Genomic DNA, 22790 nt, shown 5'->3' with positions numbered 1-22790 from the left:
TCAGGAGTTTCTGTTTTTTCTCATTTTCGCACTTCACCAGGAATGAAATTGAAATTAGAACACAAACAAGATATTTGATATACATTATGTATGTGTAATGAGATTAAGGAGTCAGTTGTTTGGATAAATATTTATCAATGTGATTTGACCTTTGTCCAAATATGTTATAAGCGATAATAGGGAAACTAATGAATCGAAATAAGTTCTCAGCTAAAGGTGCATAAATATGCATTATTCTTAGAAAAAGGAAATTCTGCAGTAATTGTGAATTCTTTGAAGAATTTCAAGGATGAAAAATTTGAAAAAAGCACTGACGTTCCTTTGCGTAGCCATTTCATTTTTGCTCTTCGCTATTTTAAATACCACAGAACTGATGTATATATTATATTATAATGAGATTTGATTCATCATGACGTCGTTGTTGTCTGTTAATTTCGAGGTTAATTCATTTAGATGAGATATTTTTATTCGATCCTCCTGATAATGAGTATTTTTCCGAAATTCTCTTCTGGTTCTGGTTAGGCTATCAACATAAAATTCTGCATGAAGCTTGAAATTATTGTCTTAACAGACCAATTGAAAAGTACCCGATCTATCATAGTAAACACATTTTTTTGGCAAAATTCGATTTTATTAGTCAACATAGTTGCCTTCGAGGGCTATACAGCGATTATAGCGATCTTCCAACTTTTCGATACCGTTTTTGTAGTACGATTTGTCTTTCGCTTCAAAATAGGCCTCAGTTTCGGCGATTACTTCTTCATTGGCGCTGAATGTCTTTCCAGCAAGCATTCTTTTGTGGTCTAAGAACGGTAAAAAGTCGCTGGGAGCCAGATCTGGCGAATACGGTGGATGCAGAAGCAATTCGAAGCCCAATTCATGCAATTTTTCCATTGTTTTCACTGATTTGTGACACGGCGCATTGTCTTGATGAAGCAGCACCTTTTTTTCTTCAAATGGGACTGTTTTTTAACGCTATATAATAATTGACGTTGATGGTCTGGCCTTTTGGAGGTAATCAATGAATATGATGCCATAACCTTGCCATCTGACTGTTGTGTTTTTCCTCGCTTTGGGTTCGGTTCATCGTGTGCAGTCCACTCAGCTGACTGTCGATTGAACTCCGGAGTGAAATGATGGAGCCATGTTTCATCCATTGTCACATATCGACGCAAAAATTCTGGTTTACTGCACTTAATCAGCTTTAAACACTGCTCAGAATCATTAACACGTTGATGCTTTTGATCGATTGTGAGCTCCCGCGGCAGCCATTTTGCACACAGCTTTGTCATGTACAATTATTCGTGGATGATTTGATGTACACGTTCCGATGATATCTTCACAATGTCTGCTATCTCGATCAACTTCACTTTACAGTCATTCAAAATTATATTGTGAACTTGTTTGATTTTTTCGTCGGTGACAGCCTCATTTGGGCGTCCACTGCGTTCGCCAATCAATGATGGTTAATTTTCCTGGATTTTGCTTCAACTGTATTTTTCCCTTCAAAAAGCAATATCTTGTCAGCAGACGGAATTCTTTTTTTTTCATCTTTTTTTATATAACAAAGGAAGCTACACTCACTTGGCAATATCCAACAAACTAATGGTCGGACTGCTGTCAAATTTTGACACGTATCGTTTAAAGGTTGGGCTTACTAAAAATCATATGGATTTAATACTAGCACTGCCATCTGTGCATCAGACCGGGGACTTTTAAATTGGCCTAATACATCTGAATACGATTTTACCTTTTATCAAAAATTCGAAAGTTATCAACAGAACAAAATTTACAGAAACCTTTTTCGAATTCTACCGCTCTGTTCGGGGATCGAACGCTCAAAAATATTGTTGAACTGAACATGAAAATGAAATCGAATTTTATGATCTACCTAAAACATGTAGAAAAGTATCAAATATTATGGCCGGCGTTATAGCTGAAACAGTGAAGCGACCATTTCAGGCCCCTCTTTTTGAAGGGCGGTAATTCAGCCCAGTTTGCTGATCACTTTTTCCTACAATTTTGCATTCGAATCCAGGTATTTTTGAATGTCGAATGTGTCAGCTTGTTGGATGCTTCATTCTTTGCTTCAAAATTTGAGCCAAAATTATTCGCGCCGACTCTGATCAATAGTATAAAATCAAATGAGGAGCTTCGAAAGACTTTTGTTTACTTTGCAGTGCTAAAACACTTAATTAAGAGACTCTTTTCAGCTTTTGTTGGAATGCGTTGGAATGATTTTTAGATACTACTCCAGATGAGCAATATTTATTGATAAGGAATGTTGTTTTTGATGTGGGCATAATGAATTCTGAGAGTTATTTAAAAATACTTCAATTCACTAGTTAATTGAAAATTTTTCAATTCATTTAGTAGATGAACGTCATTTTATCCTGGATTGAATGGATTGAATAAAGTTGAATAAGCAAAACGGAATAGATGAATATTTCAATATTGAGAGTGAAGATATTGTTACACGATGTTTTGAACCACTCTCCACCGAACATCATAAGAATGCACATTATGAGAAGCTGTAAATTTAAATTCTGTGCAACGAAAGATCAAAGCTGGTAAATTGCAATCAGGTAAAATCCTAAGCTATCGCGATGTAATACCGATGTAGTATACGGCTCAACCTGTAATGAAGAGGAGTCTGATGAAGACTTCTTCTCAATATGTGGGACTTGAAAGAACTGACAGAATCCGTTTGCACTGTCCGATACGAAGAATCCATTCAGTACGGTGAATTACTGCCTTTTCATTTGACTTTTCATATCGCTAGGATTGATTCAATACGAGATAAAGCTGACTCAGAAAGATGAAGTTTGCCTTTGTTCTTCTGAACTACTGACCTAGTTCGAATATTTGAGATGAAAGTAATTTTCATTGGAGGAGAATTCACTGCTGCTATCTTTTTCGGATGTAACATTCAATTTTTTCGATTTTTAATCCGTTTCCTTCTGATATCTACAAGCTCATTCCCTGAACACATCAATAATACGTCCATTCGGCCGTTAACACGACAACTCTTGATATCGGCCTAAAAATTCAATTATGTCCCTACGGCCGCCCGTATACACGATAACTCTTAAACAAAAAGTCCTAAAAATTTGAAAATTTCAGGGTAGATTTAAATCTCTACTACTGTGGTTAAGTCAGTTAATGGTCAAAATCTGAACAAAAATGCGTAAATATGGCTATTCGAAATTTTTTGTTTCTACACTGTGTCCGTAAAGTATGGAACAAATTCATTTTTAGCAAAACAGACCATTTTAAGAAATAATCCTGAAATACGTCGATTTTTTATTTTAATTTACCGTATTTTAAAATAATAATCTAATATACAGGGTGAATTACTTTCGAGTAATGACATCACCATCATTTTTTTTTTAATGGAACACTCTCATTTTGTCTCAAATTTCCTATTACTCTAGCTGAGCTTATTCCAAAAATGCATCACATGTTGATTGCAATTGGTACAGGGTGGACAAAAATAATAAATTAAATCTAACCAATAATTAAAAACATTTTCGAATACCAATAATATTGTAGTACTGAACTGTCATTGAACACCAATAAATTACTAAACAAATAATGACATTTCACAAAAAAGTAGACTATGATTTTTTTTTTAAATTGATAAGAAATAATTTCTTTCATATTATGTCTGCTAGACCACAAGTACCAAACATGTTTGGAAACAGCTTATTTTTATTAATCTAAAAATGTAACAAACTACAGTGTGTTACAATCAAACCAATTGCCGCTAGACAATAAGTATTTTTAATAATATTGTTAATTTAACTAATAAAGAATATTACGCCTTACTTTATGAGCAAACACAAAACTATTGTATTTTTGTCCACCCTGTACCAATTGGAATCAACATGTGATACATTTTTGGAATCAGCTCAGCTAGAGTAATCGGAAAATTGAGATAAAATGGGGGTGTTCCATTTGAAAAAAATGACGGTGACGTTATTACTCGAAAGTAATTCACCCTGTATATTAGAATATTATTTTGAAATACGGTAAATTAAAATAAAAAATCGACGTGTTTCAGGATTATTTCTTAAAATGGTCTATTTAGCTAAAAATGAATTTGTGCCATACTTTACGAACACAGTGTATTTATTTCGAAACTGTAAGTTTGAACGAAAGGAAAATTAGCATATAGAATGACAATTCAAAGCTTCTTGCGGAGTTTTATATCGATCGCCTACTCAGAACCATGATTCATGATAGATTAACTACCTCTCTCATTCTAGGTTCTTCAATGCAAATTCATTTTGATTCTATGGAGAGATCGCTTGATCGATTCTTTCAATTTTTGGATGAAACCTGCGTATGATAGAATGATCTCACTGATTCTCACTTTATTTTCTGTAGAAAAATTCGTCATCGCCTTCATTAGAAGTAATTCAATCTCTTTCCCTGGAGCTTTCTTTTGAGGTCTGCAAAATGCCAGTTATCACTGATCTAGAAAATAATCTGAGTGCTCAAGAAATTTATTGGCACCACGTTTCCAAGTGGTTAGTTAACTTTCAGTTCAAATTCTTCTTCGTTGTGGCTTGGTAAGCCTTCCGGGAACTGCGACCATGTAAATCTTATGTTCTCTATTCATTCATGGAAACCCAAGGAAGTGGTCAATGGCGTTGATAAAACTGACAACCTCCTAAGGAGCCTTAGCCTTTACCTCTAGGGGATCCAGGACTGGCTTCCCCAAATGAATGGTTCTTAGGCCAGCCAGCTCTAAACACTTGCATACCATGTATTCAGCTGTTTCTGATTCTGATCCACAGAGCCTGCAAATCTCACATTCTTCCCATATGATACAAATGATGTTTGTGCCGACAGTGCCCCGTCAGCAGTCGAAGCTCAGCTCGTGACAGCTTCAAGAGCTTTCTGGCATAGGTAGGTGAAATCATCATGAATTTTTTGGCCTGAGTAAGTCCAGAAGTGTTTGATCAGTGGGTTATCCTGTTATTCAACTCCCAACGAGTTTCTTAGTTATCATTATGTTGTGCCTAATAAGATTCCTGAAACGTGTTATTTTTTCAAACTACTCGAAAGATTATAGTTGATTCGAGAAACGAAAATGGTATGTTAATTATTATACAAAGTTATTTCATTCTGCTCCACTCGGTTAATTTAGTTTTGTATTTCAACATAGGACCTACTAATAAAAAAGTTGGGAAGGGACGAATTGTTTTTCTTTATCTGGATTTTTTCCTCGATCAATTGTAAAGTTTACAAATGAAAGCACCGCTTCAAATGTGCCTTATATTCATAAGGTATTGTTGTCAGTCTAGAATTGCGATGCTATGTTATAATTGGGTCAGACCCTCCCCCGGCTTATTTCTTTGTGGACCAATTCCTTTCATATATTGAATGCAGATCTTCAATGGATATCCGTCCATCTTGTTCGGCATCTGCCTGAAACTCTACGATATAAATTGAACTCACTAATCTCTCAATTCATCAAACTCAGAGAAGGGGTTGCTTCATTATGTGGACCAAAACAACCGTTAAGAATCGAATTCCAAGATTGAATTTCGGAATTGGATCTAGAAACGTTTCCTCTTTTTCATTTTATATCTCGTTCATTGTATGTTGCCGGTATGACGAACATATGAGATTCGATGGAACAATCTATAAATAGACATTTTTAGATTAATTGATTGATTGATTAGACATTTTTATTGATTGAAAATTGATGTCTGCAAAAATATAGTTAAATTTCAAGAAATTTTTTTTGGTCAACTTATGTAATACCTATCAGTAAATAGAATCATTTTTCAGGTACTCTTAAAAATTTGAAATAATCGGTCATTTTCTGAATGATTTGTTTACAGCAAATTCTCCTGATATTGATGCTCTGAACTCTCAAAATTTCTGAAAAGACAGAATCAATTCAATTAATACAGGTCACTCAAAACGTTCTGGGCTTTCACTCAGAACAGAATGTTTATTGATCACCCTGTATGACGGTGCCAAGTAGAGATGTAGAATTTTTATTATGAATTAATTCTTTGTGGTTATAAAAACAGAAAAAAATTAAAATGTTCACGTACAGTGTGATCCAATACTCACGAAAATAGAATAAGTCAGATATATTCCTACTCCGGATCTGATTTATTCGATTTCAGAAATATTGAAGGAAAGCGATAGTAAAAGGAGACAGAACTTCAGATTTTGAAATTATTATATTAGTTAGAGAGTTATTGCATGAGTGAAATTTCACCCATAAGATAAACATCATCCTATATATCCCAAAATAAGATACTAAAGCGATTGAAACCTCTAGATACGAGTCCCCCATGATGAGTTTTAGTCATAGTATTCGTTTGTCGCATTCTACCCGGGACACCCTGTATACGAGACCCAGTTAATCTCTGCATGATTCGTGAATCCACCTTTTACAATCAATGAACGATTAAATTTTAGGTATTGGTATAGTAACAAATCTCAAAGAATGTGCGGTATATCTAACTTCAACCAAAGGCACAAATTTTGGGATTTCAGGTGTTGTTTCCTTAGGTAAAATTATTGCATTAATTAAATAACTTTATCAGAATAATATTCAAGCCATGTCCAGTGTGAATTACATAACATAAAAATTAACCGATGAAATCGTGTAAGAAATTTTTTCATTCCTAATATTGAGGCTGTTTTATTTCAGTCAAAACATCTCAGCAATTTCTGTTTTATTAATTATTATTGGAGTATTTTGGGCGACGAACTCCACATAGGCACTGGTAGGTCCTTCTCATTTAAGTTGATGTCCGGAACAGCACAGCCTTGAAGGTTGTTATCAAGAAAATGAAATGGATCCACACCGTTGAGTATTACTAGGACATTGTAGGTCATTTCCAGACTTGATGGAACGGGATCTGTGAGCTCTGTATATGACCTTCCCTGTTGACGCGTTTACCAAGCAGATTAAAAATTAAAATCACTATATATAGTTCATTTCAGTCCAGATAGGCTCTAGAGACAATTTCAAATTCAACAAACAGACGGACCCCATTCTGCATCTTTTATTTCTGACTAGTTGAAGACTGGTAAACCCTTCTCCGAAGGGTTTGATATAGTTGTCATATAAACTATAGCTCCAGTTACAAAGACCGAACCTCTTTAAGAAAAACTCTAAGTACATAGTCAATAAAATATTATTTTAGTTTATGATCAAGAACAAAATATTCGAGAATATTATAAGACCCTATATAGCCCATATCCTTATATAATCAACTTTCAAAGCCCTCTGCGTCGTTTGCTCGTTCCAAGTATGTCTCCACTGCCAGTTAGCATTCCAGAAATCCCTCGCCGCTTGAGGAGACCCGTTCCTCCAAGGTTTACCACCAGGATTCTGGACATTGTCGGGGAAGTAACCATTGTTTGCACCAATAGCCACGTTGATGATCAAAAAGAACTCTTCATCGAAAGGAGCCATCCGGCTTCCTCCTCCCCATGGATTGTCCCCAGATAACTGACCGAGTTGGTAGAAGCCCCCTTGTGGAGGAGTGACCCTCCCAATCTCCTGGCCGTCGATGCTGTAGGCGATATGGTCTGGCGTCCATTCGACCAAGTAGTTGTGGTAGTCAGTGTCGTAACCTGCACCGTTTCTCCTCTCGTAGTGGGTCCTTTGGAATTGGTTCTCGCCGGGGCTCTTTCCCCAGTGGAGTGTACTGAACGCCAGTTGAGTACCGATGTTGCCCCCATTTACGTACAAGTTTTTGTTGCCTCTACTTTCTAGTATATCTATTTCGCCTGATCTAGGCCAGCCTCCGTATCTTGAACTCTGTGGCATCATCCAGATGGCTGGAAAGAGTGGTTTTTATTAGATTTTAAGAATAACAAGTCTGATAATATAATGTTCAAAGGTTTGATGGACTTTTTCAACAAATTTAGAAAATTCCAGGCTTTCAGTGGTCTGATCGGTTCTTCTCCTAGTGTTTTGCATGAAACTATGTTAACATCTGTCAAATGAAACATCGGGTGAAAAACAGACTAGACTAAGACCTCAATTAAAATATCAGGAATTTTTCAACTCTACTGGTACCCGGTTTGCAAAAGGCACTGAAAAAGTATGATGGTTGTCCACGTTTAGAGCATTTTAGCATCGTGTTACAATCTAGGAAGAATAATGAAGTTGCCTAAAGCAGTTTTCAATGAAACATCAGGTCAAAAACACAGACTAGACTAAGACCTTAATTTAAACACCAGGAATTTTTTAGCCGGTTTGCCAAAGGTATCGCAAAAGTATGACTGTTGTCAACATTTAGAGCATTTTAGCTTCGAGTTACAATCTGGAATGTAGAATTAAGTTGCCTATCGCAGTTTCAAATTAAACATCAGGTGGATAACAGACTAGACCAAGATCTCAATAAAACACCAGGAATTTTTTAGCACTGTTGATATCGCTTTCCAAAAGGCACTGCAAAAGTATGACTTGTCCACTCACAACGATAATAGAGTACAAACCTTTACATAATCACACTGGTGTTGATGATATATTATAGTGAGTTTGATTGATTTGTAATTTTTCACGACTTTCACACATTCCCAGTAATTTTTGTTCTCCGGCTTCAAAATTTCCGATAACAAAATGAATTGCCGAATATTCAGAGTATTTTTTGTTTCATGTCTGTCTGCCAATACTTGAAATAGCGATAACTTCCACAGTTTTTATTCGATTTCAACAGGAATTGGTGCACATTCATCTTTTCAGAAGAAGTTAGAATTGATCGCTAAAATTTCCTCTTACCTGGCCAAAGCCAATCACCAGCGGGAATTTTTGCCCTTGCTTCCAGTTTGCCATATTTGAAGGAGAATTTTCCTTGAGTTGTCATCCTAGCACTTTGTACTGGATTGAAATAACCACTGAAAGATAGATGAAAACTTCAATAGGTACTTTTTATTAATATATTATCTTGATCAAATTTTTATTCGAAGGGTTTTCCAAGAAGAAGTTTCATTGTGATAAAAAGAAAAACATATATATTTTAAGGGAAATCAGTGGATGTTTATAACATATTGAAGAGAATGGTATATCATTAATAATGAAAAACAATATTAGCGAAATGGCCACCAAAGGTACGGTTCTTATATTCATATTCTTTTCATGAGATTTTTCATGACCAATTCGCACTTTTGTGACTGTACCGAAGTTCTCGATAACTTCATGAATTCCATCTTTGAGGTCTCGAATTAATTGTGGAGCATTGACTTGGGCCTTATCTTTCACATGGCTCCAAAGAAAACAGTCTAAAGGAGTTGTATCACCAATTAGGGTGGCCAATTATGATCACTTCTTCGAGAAATAACACGGCTAGGAAACCTTCCTTGCAAAATTACGATTATTTTGTTGCTTGTGTGACACGTAGTGCCGTCTTGTTGACAATAAATGTGGCACACATCAATATCTTCAAATTCCGCCCATAAGAAAATCATTAATCATTGATTCATAGCTCGGTAGCGCAATCCATTCACCGTGACAGTTACACCAGCCTCATTTTCGAATAAGTAAGGTCTAAGCACACCAACAACCCAAAAACCGTACCAAAGAGTGAAACCTTGATGAGGGAGAAGCTTCTCAACAATCATTTTTGTATTTTTCGAGCCCCGTCACTTAATGTGATTTTTCGATGAAGATCCGGATCATTCTGATGCATTCCAAGAACCCAATCAACCGGCTTCAAATCTTCCCAAGATCGACGAGTAACCGACAAACCTGGGTTTTGGGCAACATTACGGACTGCAGCAGTAATATTCTTAGTTGTTCTTAAGCGACGCACACGATTTCGTTTCTTCACATCACCAAGTTGTCCCAACAGTAAAATGTTCTGCACTTGTTTTACTTTTGCCGGCCGAGAAGATGCTTCGCTTCATGACAACCCAAAAGTACATCAGTTTTGCGAACTTGTGAGTTTTGTGTGACTTTTTGGATATACCTTGTTCATGCGAAAACGTGAAATTCTTGGCACCTCGTTATTTTGCTCACTAGTACTCCGAATTCGATGAAATTTGGAATTGGTATATTCGGGTTGGGAACTAAAAGGTTCCATAGGAATTTGAGATTTTTCTATATAAAATAGGCGCATCTAAAAATTAGGGCATCTTTTCAAAAGAACGGTGAATGTCACAACAATTGGAAAATTTTTCGCCTTACCTATGGACATAACTCTCGTTTTATATCCTAATACTATCACGAAATAAAACTTACTTATGTAAAGGTCCATCACCAATTATTTTCGGCAAAATAAACAGCTTTCCATCTCTTGTATAACTGATAGATCTGTCATTAACATATTGTTGGAACTCGCCATTCTGAAGCAGAAAAGTACCTAATTATAATCAGTTTATCGGCTCAACCATTTTGCTACGAACCCCACAACCATCTACTTGATGCTCATGATTCCAAAGGCCTTCGTTCAAATTGTCGAACCATTCAGCAAAAATAAGATCACCTGAGCATATTTGACCTTGTTTCAACTTTGGAAAGGATCCTCCTACTGTCGTCGGACTCCATCTACACTGAGCATCTGCAGGATCAGTTGAGTAGAGGTAGAAGAGGAAGAGGACAACAATAGATTTCATTCTGTGAAAAAATAAACAAAATTATTAGATATCACGATTGAAATAGTATTAAGATTAAGATTTAATTAAGGAGGTTTCGTTTCACTACAACCTAATGGTCAATTGTTCCCCCCCTCAGAGCTATTCTCCCAATAACGTGATCTACAGCTCGCCTTCCAGTTCCAGAGTACTGATGACCTCAAATTCTGGGATGGCTTCAAGGACAATAATTCCTCACTTCTGAAAGTTTCGTGTCCAAAGCAGGTTTTGCGTTGGCTAGCGATGGCGAGGCATTCCGTCACCAGGTGATCCGGAGTTTCTTCCTCCTCCCCACAGAATCTGCACTCGTCATTTTCTGTTAGACTCATTCTCATGAGGTGTTTCCTAAGGCGACAATGCCCTGTGAGGAATCCAGTGAGGAGGTGTAGCATGTTCTACTAAGATCCAGATACTTCTTAGATCTCGCAGAGTCAAAGTTTCGAAGAAGTTTTTTGAAGTGATTCAAACCAGGAAGATTCCGCCAGAGTATTTCTCTTCCGGTTACTTCCTTATCCGGAAACTCTTTCTTGTAGGTAGGTAAAAAGAAAAGTTCTGGGCCGATGAAAGAAATTTGTCCTCCTTTTCTGGCAAGTGTGTTGGCCTCCTCATTTCCTCTAATTGCCGAGTGGCCGGGAACCCAGATTAAAAAGACCTTGTTATTCTTACCTGTTTCATTGAGTTTTCTTCGTCACTCCGATACCATCTTAGAATCGATGATATGCGAGCTCAGTGCTTTAATTGCAGCCTGACTGCAATGTATCACTATATCACATTTCTGCTAGGTTAATTTCTACACATCAAATAGTATTAAAAAATTATTTGAATATGTTCAATAATACCACCTTATGGATTGTATTGTTAATTTATTTGATTTCCTTATATTCCCCTTTTAATTAGTTTATTCGATTTTGTATTCACACTATTAATTTTTGGTGTATTATAAAAACCTTTGGAAAAATTGTATATTCATTACAAATTTGTGTTTTATCTATTTTATCATTTACAATGAATCACCATCAAGTGGGGACCGATTCGATCAAAAAGTCGATACTATTACTATTATAGAGTTTTCCTGTGAAAAATGTTTTATTAGGTACCAATCATGGGAAAGATAGGATTATTCAATGTTATGTTCTGAAGTTCTCTAATTTGATTATCAGTCTTTAACGTCTATGTGACAAAATTTCTAAGATAATCGAATTCTAAGTACATAGGTACGCAAAACGTTTTTGAGAGCAGTTTTAGTTGCTTTCATCAATTTTTATATTCTATATAATCTGAAACGTGATTTGAGAACATTTCAAAATATGTATAACCAATATGCTGCATGTGTGACATCACTAAAACGCGTAGTTTTGCTGAGTGAAATAAATATTAATGCATGATTTCAAAATTGCAACAACTGAAAAACAACGCTCTACACAAATTGTGAAATCGTCAGCTAGGGACGCTCGTAAATTCGTGCGCCAATGCGCCTTTGGGATGCCACAAAACTGCTTATGTGGCTTTCAAGGGCACAATTGATGCATGGATGAACGAACACTCAAAATCTGATTAGGTATACTATGTTATACTTTAGGACTCCTTTCATTTGTTTTCCATTATCAGTTTGAATTTTTTTATGGTTACACTCAAAATTTAAACTACATGAAATGTGTGAATTGTTTTTCGATATTCTGACATTCTTGAAATTTTACACGAACCTTGAAATGGGTATTTATTAGATAGTCGTGAAATCTCAACAGCATCGGACTTTTAATCACGAAAATTGGGGTATTTCTTCTTAAGATGTCTATGGTTCTGATTGTGTAATTATGAAATTTTGCTCGAAGCTTGAAATTGTTATACTAACTGACAAAGAAACTGCAACACCCAGAAATGGCTGTTTGAATTCTAAAGTCGATGTTAAGTTGTTGTTAAAATGCCTAGAGCACATGTACGCGGAATTTATCGCCAGCTAAGTGAATTTGCAAGAGGTTTAATTATTGGTCTACGGGAGGCGAGGTTGTCATTTCGAGAAATCGCTAACCGTACGAACAGAAATCCAACTACTGTTATGAGACGTCAAGCGTAGTTTGATAATGCCCAAAATCGCAAAAGAGTAGGCAACGGACGTCGAAGGGGCACAAATGAAGTTCAAGATCGACGTCTAAGACTTACGCTGTGTCCTACGTGAGCGAATCATTGCGAGCGATTAGCGCGACGCGACCAAACGCGATATATCAAACAATGTAATATAATAGCGCTGTCCTACGTGCTGCACGCAGGACAGCGCTATTATATTACATTGTTTGATATATCGCGTTTGGTCGCGTCGCGCTAATCGCTCGCAATGATTCGCTCACGTAGGACACAGCGTTAGCCCCGGTGCACACATCCGACATTTACAGTTGCGACACCGTTGCGGTGTCGTACGCTAGTGTGCATGCTCCCATTTGATTTTTTGTACCACAGCCCGCATGATGGCAGTTACGACGTCGCAACGGCACGGCGGGTAGTGTGCATGCTCCCATTTGATTCTTTGTACAACAGGCCGCAAGTACGACACAGCAACGGTGTCGTAACTGCAAAAGTCGGATGTGTGCACCGGGCCTTATGGTCTAGAGACTCATTTGTGACAATTCGATTTTTGGCTGATGGGTAGTTAGGAGAACAAGGCCATCCTATAACCGTCCGAACGGTTTACCGCCGGATAAGGTCTTTTGGACTGCAGCATTATCGACCCCATCTTGTGTTACTTCTAATGGTTGAGCACCACCGGCAACGATTACAGTGGTGCAGAGTACGTCAATATTCGAATGTGGAATGGCATCAGGTCGTCTTTTCTAATGAATCTTGATTCTCCTTGGGTGAACATGATAGCCGAAGCAGGGTGAACCTCAGTTTGATGTTGAGCATCATCATATATACTGGACAGTAGGTGTTATGGTATGGGGTGCTATTGCACATGCAAGTACCTTAAGTCTTTATTGAGATAACATGACAGCGCTGCGTTACCTTCAAGAAATAATGTAGCCATCTCCCTTACCTTAACCGGCTCCAGAATCCAATATTTCAGCAAGATAATGCCCGACCTCATGGTGCCAGAGCCAGAGTTAAATTAAACTTTTTTGAAGCGACCCATGTGAATCTTTTACCATGGACGTCCAGATCGTCCGATCTTTCATCCATAGAGCATTTTTGGGACATCATGGGCCCAGGTAGCATTAGAAGGCTTGAAATTTTGCCCAAGCCCTCACGGACTTTGGCTGCTCTGAGACATGAAGTACAGGTAGCTTGGGATAGTATCCCTCAAAAAGAAATAGACCATCTTATTGCATCAATGCCGAGTTGTATCGGGGAGTGTATAGATAATCGCGGTGGACAAACACATTTATTATCAAATTTATTGAAAAAAAAATTCTAAACCCTTCGTTTTTTTCTCCAAATTTCAATAATTTACTGCTTGCTTGACAATGTTTTACAGAAAAAAAATTTTAATTTAAACAGCTCTTTCTGGATCTTGCCGTTCCTTTGTCATTTAGTATATTCTAAATCAACTCGGTGGGAATAACAATATTCTGTTTGAATTTGTTATGGCTCCATACAAAAATTTGTAAAATTTAAAACGACTACTCTTTATGTGAGAAATATTGGGTACCTATTTCTTTTGAAATATCTTTCTTCAATTTTCTATGGTTCTGATTAGGTATTCAGCTTGAAATTTTCCACAAAGCTTGAAATTACGATTTCAATATAATCTCTAAATATTTCAACATCGTCAGCTTTGCATAGTCACAGAAATATTGTATTATTTTTTTCGATTTTCTTGAATTTTCTTTGGTTTCAGTTATGCGTTCAACATGGAATTCTTTATAGATTAATTTCTCATTTTAAATCATTTTACATCCAATTGCGAATTCCATTTTAATTAAATCTATATTTTTGATATAAACAGAAAAAAAATTGTCTTCCGGAAGGAAGAACTCATCGAGACGAACCTTATTTGGGAGAATCCCCGTCTCAAAATTCTAAAATTAGCATTGTGACGAAATATTTGAGCCATCTCGGTTCTACCTTGTATATTGAGTGAATTATTGAATAACTTAGACATTGTTTTCCGTGTAAATAAAAATGAACAATCTTGAGTCTCACCTGATTTAATTCCGCTGAAGATTAGATTGTGACTAAAGTTACAATTAAGGTGAAGTTTTTTATAAACAAACAACAACAACGATAAGACCCTTGAAATGATATCGGAAAAACATTCGGTTTTTCCTGAATAATATTTTCCATCTGAATAATAATGCAAAATGTTGAGAATTTAACGTAGTGATAACAGATAAATTAAGTATATTCACTGTTAAAAATAGAAATTCATTCCTGGAATTGTCAGGTTTTCTGCTTTTCATTTTTAACATTTATGGCACTTACTCCATTTCTGTCGCTCTTGTTATCGATTATCTGCTGAAATATTTCAATGGAACTAGTTTATAGTTCCTTTGAATCATGGATCGGCACAGTCCGTTTCATTCACAAAATATTTTCTACAATGCTATCAACATACTTTTTTTATAATTTATCACACTTGCTCTTGTCTGAACAAACATTGAAGATGGTAATCTGGTGGATAGAGCTAATATACTCGTAACATCAACATTCCTTCTAAACCACAAAGGATAGTCCACAAGAACATAATTACTGATAAGAAGATAAGTTCTTATCAATCAAAGTGGTCAAGGTATTGCAACATTTTAATTCATCAAACAGTTACTTAATCTTCCTTCCGGTTGCCGAATTTGACCAGAGATATACACTGTGTCCGTAAAGTATGGAACAAATTCATTTTTAGCTAAACAGACCATTTTAAGAAATAATCCTGAAACACATCGATTTTTTATTTTAATTTACTGTATTTTATAATAATAATCTAATATACAGGGTGAATTACTTACGAGTAATGACATCACCGTCATTTTTTTTTTAATGGAACACCCCCATTTTGTCTAAATTTTCCGTTTACTCTAGCTGAGCTGATTCCAAAAATGTATCACATTTGGTACAGGGTGGACAAAAATACAATAGTTTTGTGTGTGCTCATAAAGTAACGCGTAACATTCTTTATCAGTTAAATTAACAATATTATCAAAAATACTCATTGTCTAGCGGTAATTGATTTGAATGTAACACCCTGTAGTTTGTTACATTTTTAGATTAATAAAAATGAGCTGTTTCCAAACATGTTTGGTAGTTGTAGTCTAGCAGACAGAATATGGAAGAAATTATTTCTTATCAATTTAAAAAATACATAGTCGTCTAGTTTTTTGTGAAATGTCATAATTTGTTTAGTAATTTATTGGTGTTCAAAGACAGTTTAGTACTATAATATTTTTGGTATTCGTGAATGTTTCAATTATTGCTAAGATTAAATTTATTATTTTTGCCCACCCTGTACCAATTGGAATCAACATGTGATACATTTTTAGAATCAGCTCAGCTAGAGTAATCGAAAAAGTGAGACAAAATGGGGGTGTTCCATTTAAAAAAAATGACGGTGACGTCATTACTCGAAAGTAATTCCCCTGTATATTATTTTAAAATACGGTAAATTAAGATCAAAAATCGATGTGTTACACGAGTAGTTCTTAAAATGGTCTGTTTAGCTAAAAATGAATTTGTTCCATATTTTACGGACACAGTGTATAGCGAAACTACCATGTAACTGTCTGAATAATAATGTTTTTCTAGTTTTTAACCTACAACATTTTTTTTTCTGTTTTCCACGAAGTGGCGAGTTTTGGAATGAACGAGTGGTAGAATGAGCCTTCTGTACGAGTATTATACATTATTTTCTCTAATTCATTGCATTTTCATTGAAATTAATGAAATATTTCCATAAATATATTTTAGTGATTTTTGCATTGAAAAATGTTGGTTGGCAGAACTGATTTCTTTAAGGCAAATTGATGAATTGACAGATAAAGCCGTGGCGGAAAGTTCGGAGTACCAACATAGAATAATAAAATATTACCATGAAAACTGTGCGTTTCTGATATATTCCCGCACGATTTTGTTCTACAAGATGTGGAAGAATGAACGGAATAACCACATAATTAGAGAAATTAAATTCTACTGCTTAGAGCAAGTACCACAGGGGACATTTGAGTAATGATAAAAAAACATATATCTACCCGAATGAGTTATTTAGTTTCCTGAATATAGAATATCTTCTCATGAACGAGTCGCAATATTCAGAAGGATTTACATAAAATTAAAAAATAACAAAACGATTTAGACATTATAAAACTCTGTGTTGGATTCGAAGAGAATTATTCTTTATGTTTCGCATAAATACGAATTTTAAACCTATTCTTGTTAAAAAGTAGACGCTCCTGTATAACAATTAATTCTGCATTGATTCAGTTTTTTTCGGTGTTTGAAAAGAATTTTTATACAGAACAAATCAGCTGTGACGTATGTCCTATATGATGAAATAAATTTGGATATTGAATATATGAATGAAATAAAATGAATCATGGATTCCTCTTTCAAAGCTTTCGAAAGAAAAAATCAATATGTGTAACGCTTTATTGTGTACACGCTACAAACCACAATTTTTGAGATATCGAGATTCAACATAGCGCGAATGAACACAGGTGAATCGAATCAATGCAAATTGGAAAAGCTTTTCCCAATCCTTTCAAATTTTCCGGTGATATCGTTGAACACGCTACAGGTTCCAATTTTAGAATAATTAAAATTTAAATTGAAAAAGAGGCTGCTTCTCTTATTCCTTCAGAAAACATAAAAACTCTGCCAATGATGGTGACTTTGTTTTCTCTTCTTATGCTACAAAGAGGTTGTTTTCGGTCTTGTAACACATAATCTTGTTACGTTATATGATTCCATCGAGATCAGACTAGAAGAAAGCGAAATATTAAGTTCCTAGCACTACTAGGAATAGACTAGATGGCAGTTATAAAGAATGAGTAGTTTAAATAATATAGGTTGAAAGGATAAATAATGATACTGTTTCAATTGAAAGATAGAGATCAATAAGATTTTCAATTAAATAAAAGTATGAAACACAGCAATCAGCGATGATATCTGAAACACCAATCAGAGCCAATGATGTCACTTTTAAGTATTATTCATAGACATGACATACGTAGCCTAATATTCTACTCTATGTAGATATATGATATAATCCCAAGCCCTATAGATTAGAAGTCTAATCTATAGACCTTGCTATAATCCTACTTCGAGACACTTCAAAGTTGTTTTGTTGTTATTGCTGGCGTTTCGACTCATTTTTGCATTATTCAATTGTTGTTCGCCGTTTACTTTTGTTTTATTCCTTGTGGATCAGCATCTAGTATATTTTTTGACGTTCTCCAACATACACAATTAGGGATTCATCAAGCCTAGTAGCTTGACATATTAAACAACTACTTGACTTGAAAATCAAGCTCGTGAAAAATTACATATTAGAGCTTGACTTGTCTTGATTTTAGATATTTATTGCTTAAATTGATATCAAGCTACTTGATATTACTTGAGCTTGATATGCATGAGTCCTACGGCATATATTTCTGCAATATCGTGCGCGCTATACCTACTAAATAATGGTATTCCTCGAGCGCCGAGAGACCGAAGCATTCACCAGTGTGACTGTATTAGTAGTTTTCTCACATTTCTATGAAATCTATTGGTAGATTTTGGTAGTTTTAGAAATATCTTCACAAACTTGAACAAAATGGCCAAAGATTCTTAATCAATACCAACATCTTCAGCTCCTGTCGAAAGACAATTTTCCAGAGCTGCTCTTACAGTTACAAAAAACAGCAAAAGCTTAGGCGACAAATCCATAAGATGCCACATGTGTATTAGATCCTTGTTGGAAAATTGAAAAATCAAACAAAGCCTGGAGGTTTCTCAATATTAATAGTTTTTATTTTCTTATTATTTTTTATTTTGTTATGATATAGTATTTAATTTATGTTTATATTTCAAAAAAGTTGATATTTTCGGTTCGTTTAAACAATGAGTTTTATAAATAAAAGTGTTTTTTGAAAGGTTCCTTCTCATTTCATCATTTTATTATTGATGTAACACTACACATTAAAAATGCTAAAAATTAAGTAGCTTGATATGATTCGAGTACTTGATAAATAAATACTTGACTTGTGATTGAAAAACTACTACTTGACTCGAAATCAAATCAAATTCAAGACAAGTAGCTTGAAAATCAAGCCAAGCCGTGAATTCCTTTATACAATGAAAGGTTATGGAAAGGTCGAGTCATAAGCGGGAACCATGGCTACTATGACAGTTTTCGAACTAGATTTGAATTACATATATAATGAAAAAAATGCCACAGTTTGCCTTAAACCTTGAGTTTATTGCTAAAGTTAGGTCTTTTCAGGAAATAGTAGACATAGGGGGATTTCAAAATCTGTTATCTAACCCATTTCACTAAAAAGAAATAAAGCATATTTTGTATATACCTGAAATTTTTATGGAATGACTTATGACCCATCCATACCAATTTTCATTCTCATCGAAGTTCCAGTTATTCGAGGTTTGAGGATATTCAACCTGCAGCCACTGAAACAGCTAAATTCTATATTGGACAAAACTGAATACCGTACCAATTTACATCTAGTTGATTTGAGGTTTTTAAAGTATATATAAAGTCACTTGAAGAAAGCCAAAATATTTCGATTATACAAGGGTTGTCCAAGTTTCCAGAAATTCCTTTGGAGCCTGTGAATTTATTGCCTAACAATACTTTCAAATAAACCCTGGTATTTAGCAGATCGCGGTATCCAATTCAAAGGGATATCTATGTCTAAACGTTTTTATGCACTAGTTCAAGTGACTTTGGATATACTATACAAGGCTTTGCAGATATAGAGACCGATAAACAGAAACAACAAACCAAAATTGTATCCGAAATGCAATTTGTAAACTAAAATTTTAAAATCGGATATCAAATCATTTTTTTCATTGTTTAAGAATGCCAATTTCTCGAAACATATTGAGATCACAAAATATGCTTATCAGTTTTCAGATCCGTTGCTATACAAAACAAAATGATCTTCTCGGCTGTTTTATGTCCGAAAAATTTACTCTTCCGTCGAAATTTTCCCCTTCTGACTTTTTAAAAAGGTATACTTTGGATAGTAGGTAAATTCAAAATTCATACAAAATCTTTGATGATCACAAAGATTACTATTTTTTCCATTTCTTCTGTTTCTTCTAACCGAAATATTGCAATTTTCTCAGTTTTCTTAGTGTTTTAGATTTTGTGAAAACTCTGGTTATCGATCTCATGAAGATTAAATTATGAAGATGATTTCGAAATAATTATTGGAATCCCACATTCAAATTTATTAGAACAATCAACTTTACATAAATTATGTTACAACGCCCAAACTTTAACATAATCAACTTGTAGAGCGCTCTGTCTAGTTCCTTCATTCCAGGTCTGTCTCCATTGCCAGTTTTGATTCCAAAAATCTCTAGCAGGTTGCTTGGATGTATTTTTCCATGGTTTACCACCAGGATTGTAACAATTTTCAGGGAAGTAACCACCCGTGCCACCAACAGCCACATTGAGCAGTATATAGAAATCTTTGTCGAAGGGAGCCATTTTTGTACCACTAGAAAATGGGTTTTGTCCTGTAAGATGGCCTAATTCATAGAATCCGCCTGCAGGTGGTGTTACCCTGCCTATTTCCCTGCCATCAACACTGAAAGCTATGAAGTCAGGTGTCCAAGTTAACCTGTATGTGTGGAAACCGTTGTCAAATCCTGGTTTATTATGTGCTAGAGATGCCAAATCTGTGAGATCGTAGTTTTGTCCGAAATGCACTGTACTGGCAACTTCTTCGGGACCGATGTTTTTTCCCCATGCCCAAAGATTCTTATTACCTCTGCTTTCCATCAGGTCTATTTCACCAGAGTGGGGATAACCTCCGTAGTTCCGGCCTTGAGCAAGCAGCCATATTGCTGAAAAATGAAAGCAAAAATATAACATTTTCTCTAAAACATGTTTTCCGATGCGTTTAAAATATTTAAAGTTGTGATATTAACAAAACTCAACAATAAAATTAGGGAAATTACGTTACTATATTCAGTAATAATTTCAATTTACCTCAATTTGATTTATTTTTTTCAATAATAAATCAATAAAAAAGTAACTTCCTCTGAAATTTGAACAATCCAAAAATCGAACGACACCTTCATCTCTTCTCCATCTACAGTGATTTCAAAAACTATCAGAGATAATTTTTGGACTGAACGTTATACAGAGATAGAACTATTTAGAGGGGCACTACAGGGATATCAAAAACCGTTAGAAATACAGGGTAGCTTAAATCACAAAAAAGTTGCGTTTTTTTGGGATGAGTGTGTTGGTGTGAACAGATCCAAAAAGAGATTTCCAATGGTTGCCGAGATATCTCGAAAAAAACTAAAAATCCGGATTTTTTTCCTATGGACGCCATATTGGTTCTACTTATGGGGGAATAAGGGACAAATTACGAATTCAACAATATATCACACTCTAATATCGAGTCTAGCTACGCAAATTTGAACTTCCTTTTAATTTTTTTGTTTAAGAAGTTGGCTGATGCCAAAATTGTCAAATAACTTGTTACTTCGTTCAGTTGTTATATGAAGACATCACTTGATTTTTTTTTAAACCTGAATCCTGTTTGATAAGTAACGTCCTATTAATTACATAATCATGCTGATACCAACACTCTACATAGCGTACTTCTGACAATGTCTGTAGAAATTGTTCTACATAATTTAAAAATTTCAAGTGATGATTTCACATAACAACTGTCAACAAAGTTGTTTGAAAATGCTGGCACTCTGCTACTACTCAAACAAGAAAATAAAAAGGCAGCTAGACTCGATATTTTTGTACAGTTTGATACGCGAAATTGATTCCTAGCATATCGCTTGGTGAAACATAATTTTAATATTAATAAAAGAAATCAAAAATCATAATAGAACACTTGAACGTGAAACGTATAGTCAAGTGTTTTTTTTCAATAGTGTAATATATTATTGAATTCGTAAATTTTTTCTTTATCACCCCATAAAGAAAACCAATATGGCGTCCATAAGAAGAAAAAATAATCGCGTATCGAAAATAATGAAGAAAAGAAAAAATCTCATAACACCATTAGAATCTCTACATTGTTTAATGGCTACAAACCGAATTTATCTCCAGAAACAAATGAGTTATACAGAAAAAAAATCTCGATTTTTAGTTTTCTCGAGATATTTTGGAAACCATTAGAGATATTCTGGATCGGTTAACATCAACACACTCATCCCTTATAAGAACGCAACTTTTTTTTGTAATTTAAGCCCTGTATTTCTGACGGTTTTCTTCGGTTTTCTGTATATTCCTGTGTAGTCAGTTTGCGAGTTCTTATTTTCCATTAATTTTGTGAGAATTAATAGCTATATATTTCGTGTATAACACTTCTAATGTTTTTACCCAAGTACACAGCCAAAATACCTGTGTGATAACTCTGGTTATGTTCAGAATCTGAATTAGAGATAACATCAAATTGGACACGATAAAATCTGAGCCGTATTTTGTTGTTTAGTGTATATTTTCGACGCCCGAAGTTTCTGGAATGAACAGTCAGGCAAATTTTATTCATGTTAGCATCAGTGATCTCAGCAATTAAAAAGGGGACATATATTCACCTGGCCACAGCCAATCTCCAGCTGGCAATTTGGCTCTCGTTTCCAGGACTCCAAATGTAAATGCGAAACGTCCCTCTGTGGTCATGCGGGCACTCTGAACTGGATTAAAATACCCGCTACAAGAGAAATATGATGTTAGACAAATTATTTTGTAATTAAGTTGCAGGTTTGTAATGAAGAAAGGTGGAAATCGAAACTATGAACTGCCCGTTAATAGTAGGAAAGAACGAGCTCTTTGGATTGATCAGAAAATCTTTACAATCAGCAACCAAAATGTATCAATCTAGCTATACAGGGTGTATGGTGACCAGGGGTCAACGGTTAGGTGAAGAAAAAGGATATCTGTGTGAGCTTAGAAATGATATTGAAATGTCCTCAGGAATCTCGTTTCCGGATTCAACACAGTTATATTTTCTCAACATCTTCAAAATAATTATTGAACAAATAAAATCTATCGG

The 22790-nt window shown here is 35.1% G+C and overlaps 2 protein-coding genes across 3 annotated transcripts in view; both read right to left on the bottom strand.

The window, feature by feature from the left end:
- Nucleotides 1-7154: 7154 nt before the first annotated feature.
- LOC123673001 (beta-1,3-glucan-binding protein-like) lies at nt 7155-15223 on the bottom strand. 2 transcript variants are annotated; one of them, XM_045607382.1, is made up of 5 exons: nt 15031-15223; nt 10390-10600; nt 10226-10329; nt 8768-8883; nt 7155-7821 (listed from the first exon to the last, which is right to left on the bottom strand). In XM_045607382.1, the coding sequence occupies exons 1-5, from the start codon at nt 15033-15035 to the stop codon at nt 7223-7225; spliced, it is 1035 nt and encodes a 344-aa protein (XP_045463338.1). In that variant the 5' UTR covers nt 15036-15223; the 3' UTR covers nt 7155-7222. The 2 variants fall into 2 exon arrangements, with proteins under 2 accessions (XP_045463338.1, XP_045463339.1); XM_045607383.1 differs by lacking the exon at nt 15031-15223 and adding an exon at nt 14752-14906.
- A 4742-nt stretch (nt 15224-19965) lies between these two features.
- LOC123672221 (beta-1,3-glucan-binding protein-like) overlaps nt 19966-22790 on the bottom strand; it is a 28728-nt gene continuing 25903 nt past the window's right edge. The window contains exons 11-12 of the mRNA XM_045606236.1: nt 22333-22448; nt 19966-20610 (exon numbers count right to left, since the gene is read on the bottom strand). Of these exons, the coding sequence (XP_045462192.1) occupies nt 20021-20610; nt 22333-22448 (706 nt within the window). The 3' untranslated portion in view covers nt 19966-20020. The remainder of the gene's footprint in view (nt 20611-22332; nt 22449-22790) is intronic.

Source organism: Harmonia axyridis, chromosome 2 (assembly GCF_914767665.1).
Source record: "Harmonia axyridis chromosome 2, icHarAxyr1.1, whole genome shotgun sequence".
Classification (NCBI taxonomy): domain Eukaryota; kingdom Metazoa; phylum Arthropoda; class Insecta; order Coleoptera; family Coccinellidae; genus Harmonia; species Harmonia axyridis.
This window is presented reverse-complemented; position numbering and strand designations above follow the sequence as displayed.

Coding starts and splice junctions, on each gene's coding strand:
- LOC123673001 (XM_045607382.1), bottom strand. Junction 10,330..10,389: donor ATCAAGTAGATGGTTGTGGG/GTTCGTAGCAAA, acceptor TTTCTGCTTCAG/AATGGCGAGTTCCAACAATA. Junction 8,884..10,225: donor GGTGATGGACCTTTACATAA/GTAAGTTTTATT, acceptor TCTATCTTTCAG/TGGTTATTTCAATCCAGTAC.